At 38.9% G+C, this 4,092-nt stretch overlaps 1 protein-coding gene across 3 annotated transcripts in view; it reads left to right on the forward strand.

Moving 5' to 3' along the window:
• The window catches only part of NUDT9 (nudix hydrolase 9), a 16,799-nt gene extending 14,487 nt beyond the window's left edge, over positions 1-2,312 (forward strand). For all 3 annotated transcript variants that reach the window (XM_042470157.1, XM_042470156.1, XM_042470158.1), the window contains exon 9: positions 126-2,312. In XM_042470157.1, the coding sequence (XP_042326091.1) occupies positions 126-283 (158 nt within the window). In that variant the 3' untranslated portion in view covers positions 284-2,312. The remainder of the gene's footprint in view (positions 1-125) is intronic.
• The last annotated feature ends 1,780 nt before the right edge of the window (positions 2,313-4,092 follow it).

Below are 4,092 nucleotides of genomic sequence, written 5' to 3' on the forward strand. Positions count from 1 at the left end.
GCTTGCCTGTGTGCTTTGCAGTAGAAGTTGAGATGCTGCAGTGTGTGGTGGGGCAGGAATAAAGGATCTGGAAATCAAACCAATGCCTTCATCAATTTCCTTCTCCCTCTCTCTGTCCATAACAGGTGAAGTAATGAATAAGTTACACCTGGAAGCAGGAGATGATGCTGGGAAAGTAAAATGGGTTGACATTAGTGAAAAGCTTAAGCTGTATGCCAGCCATGCTGACTTTGTTAAGATTGTGGCAGATAGAAGAGGAGCTCACTGGAGAGAAGATCCCTGACTTTATTGGCTGCCACCAGAGATCAGAGCATCAAACAAAAGCCTAAACATGTTAGAAGTGGAATGAGATGTTCATGTTATTTCAAGGGAAACATAATTGTTAAGTGAAGCTACGTCCTTTGATTTCAATGGGAAAAACTTAAACATATGTTTAACTCTTCCACTGAAATCACAGCATATCCTCTCTTTTTAACAAGAAATACTACCAAGCCATTAGATATCACACATTCTGTATCCATTATATCCAGGGAGAAATACTTGTACAATGGTATGATTTTGGCGACCAAGAGGAGTGTTATTAAGAGGTATTTTACAGCTGCATCCTTGATTCTCAGACTGGAAATACTTTGTTCTTTATGTGCTTTGAGAGGGGGAAGAGTTTGGGTACTGTAAAAGATTTACACTACCATTTATTTTTACTATGACAGTTCCTCCTGTATTTCAGTTATCAAATTGTTGAATCATAAGCAAGTGACTGTGATTTCTATTAAAAAATAAAAACTTACATCTTTTTCTTGCTGATGATGATCTAATGTTGGAGAAATAACCTCACATGTGTACAGTATACTGTATACTAAATGATGTAATCCCAAGAAAGTGAAGCAACTACGTATGCATTCATATGCACACTTAGCTGGGAATTAAGTCCCACTGAACAGAATGAAACTTACTTTGGAGTAAAAATGTGCAGAATTGCAATGTAAGTCTTTGGCTAGAATCTGGAGTTCACACTCACCCGACAAACCAGCAAAATGGCACTGAGCACAACAACAAACTTATTTTATCAGACTGATCCTATTCTCTGTAGAGATGGAAAAGAAATTGTAGTTAGAAATTCAAAGAAAAATCTCGTGTAGATTTCAACCAAGTGCCCATGATCTGAAATTTAAAAGGAAACAAACGTATAAATCATCATATGGAATGTATACAGTATGTTTGTATTGAGTAATATTGGCATACAGTCTGGGATCCAAAGAGATCCAGCAATATAATGTGCTTGATGGGGCTGGTTTCTGATAGCTTCAGTTACAACAGTGGCTTCTCTGGGGCCATCTGATATTCAAGCACATTTCAGTGATTGAAAAGAACCCAGAATCTCTTAATAAGCACACAGTCCCTTCAGTCCTGTTCATAAGTTGTTTGTCTGAAACCACCAATGGTTTAAAAACCTGTTTTCAAGTTCCTATGACTTCTAGTACCAAAATCATTTCAAACTTCCCTGAGTCACTCTGAAAGTCAGCTTTGCTCCCTCGGTATGGTTGGAAATGTCTTCATGGTGTGGCATGTCCAAAAGCCATGTTTCCTTTAGTGCTATCCAGACGCTTCACAGATTGGTCAAATTTTGCAGCCTGCCGTTGATAATGCAAAATTGGTATGCCAATAAATGTCTAATGGGTCATTCACTGCAGTGTTTTGCTTTTCTTGTTTGAACATAAGAATTCTCTAGCACCGAGCCAGAGCAGTTAAAGCAGTCTCAAACTGGATTATTTCTGCAGTGTGTTTTGGACATGAGATGACATAAATAGGGATAATACTAGGAAATAGGAAATAATTGGCAACCAGAGGTTATGTTTTGACAGAGAAGTAACTACAAAGTTAGCAGTTTTATTCCACCTGCCACCCATTTCAAAGTTTTAAGGGTTAAAATAGCAGAGCTTACTTTTTCCAGGCTAGAGAAACTCTTCCTTCCAAATGCTCACTAACCCCACTCACCTTAAACCTTGCCAGATTCCAGCTCGTCAGCAAGCAAAGGAAACCTTTCCAGCAATGCTGAGAATGAAGTTGCTTTCCTTCCTATGCATTGTGGGTTGGATTTTCATCTAATTAATTCTGAAGAAATGCAAATATGAAATCTTGTAAATTGGAGCAACTCAGTTTGAGACTTACCTGTCTTTTAAAGCTGCAACCGCTGCCTATTATGGCTGCTCTTTGTTGTGTCAATCAGCAGATATTTTCTATAATACATAGCTGGTTTCATGCTTTGTGTGTTCTTGGATGAATAAATTACATGTATATCACAGTTTCTGACATATCATGACTGCTTTCTTTGCACATTACTGTTTTTTAAACCATATTTCCTGATGAAAAAACACCTCTGCTGAGGTGGTTGGCGTCATGACCCAGGCTAATAGGGAGACACAATACAGAGGTGCATCTACGCTGTCAAAATAATGCGGTTGTTCATAATGCAGTTAAAAAAAGTAAATCAAATAGTTTATTTATATCCCGCTTTTCCAATTTTGATCAAAGCGGCGTACAAGTTTAAGTAAAAATACATCAAGATAAAAACAATACAAACAGTATCTAAAAACAGTCACAATAACAATAGAAACAATGGTTAGAGTGTAATGTAAATATATAAAAGTGAACGCTCAAGCTAGAATCGTCCAGTCCATCGCTTTCCTCATCACTATGTATGTATACAAGAGCTGGACAGTGAAGAAAGTGGATAGGAAGAAAATAAAGACTAATTTGAGATGTGGTGCTGGAGAAGTGCTGAGGATATATATTCTTGTTCTTGAAGACCAATCTCCCTTCTCTCTCTCTCTCTATATATATATATTCTTGAATAGAGTGTGTATGTATGTATGTATATATATATTCCATTACACTGATGTGGACTGCCCTTCGATTGCTCTAAATGTCTCTCTCCAATCTAGCCTATTTTAATTCATTTTAATTTACATTTTAGTGTTGTTATTTTAGTTTTAGGCTAAGGGATAAGGGGGATGTCATTTTCGTTACATATGTACTATGTATTTTATTTATGTATTCCATTGTAACCCACCTACACATACACTTGTCTGTCCACATTTGCTAGGATTAGGGGCACAAGACCCCCGTGAATCTGGAAAAAACGCAAATAACAAAAACACTGTTTTTACCTGAGAGAACCTCTCTCTAGGAATCTCTAGGTCCTCCAGGGCAACTCTGTGGTCAATCTCCAACAGACACTGGCCATAGAACTGTGCTGGAGGAGCTACAAAGGCCTGGCAGAGTGTTCTCTCTAGGAATCTCTAGGTCTTTCAGGGCAACTGTTAGTTAAAGCTGACCATAGAGTTGCACTGGAGGACCTAGATATTCCTAGAGAGAACATAGTAATCAAATCCGTTAATAATGAAATCTGTAAATATGGAGGGATGAGTGTGTGTGTGTGTATATATATATATATCTATAGAGAGAGAGAGAGAGATCCTCCTGTTCAAAAACAATAGGAGAACCAGTCTATATGTGTGTGTGAGTGTGTGTTCTTGTTCTTGAACAGGACCATAATACATGTATGTGTGTGTGTATATATATATATATGGGAGGATCAGTCTATATATAGAGAGGTCCCATATTCTTGTGTGTGTGTGTGTGTGTGTGTGTATATATATATATATATATATATGCGCATATATTCTTGTTCTTGAATAGGACCAGTCTCTCTCTCTCTCTCTTTCTATAAGGCCCAGTCTATATATAGAGAGAGGAGAGACTGGTCCTCCTATTCAAGAACAAGAATATATGTATAGACTGGTCCACATATATATACAGTATCGTGGAAGTGAAGCGAAGGGCCAGGCGTCGTTCTTCTCCTGAGGCGAGGAAAGGCGCCATGGCGCCTGAGACAGAGGAGGAAACTTCTCCGAGGAGGAGGAGGAGGAGGCGGCGATGGCGGCGCTTGTGGGCCGAACTTTCCCGGCCACAGCGACATGTTTGTCCCCCTCACACACAACACAACACACAACACACAGGCGCGCTCTGTTTTCCACTAAAAGCAAAAACATGGCGCACAACCCCCCTTTTAAACCCGAAGGAGCCTTTCTT

The sequence above is a fragment of the Sceloporus undulatus genome, chromosome 5, assembly GCF_019175285.1.
Source record: "Sceloporus undulatus isolate JIND9_A2432 ecotype Alabama chromosome 5, SceUnd_v1.1, whole genome shotgun sequence".
NCBI lineage: Eukaryota > Metazoa > Chordata > Lepidosauria > Squamata > Phrynosomatidae > Sceloporus > Sceloporus undulatus.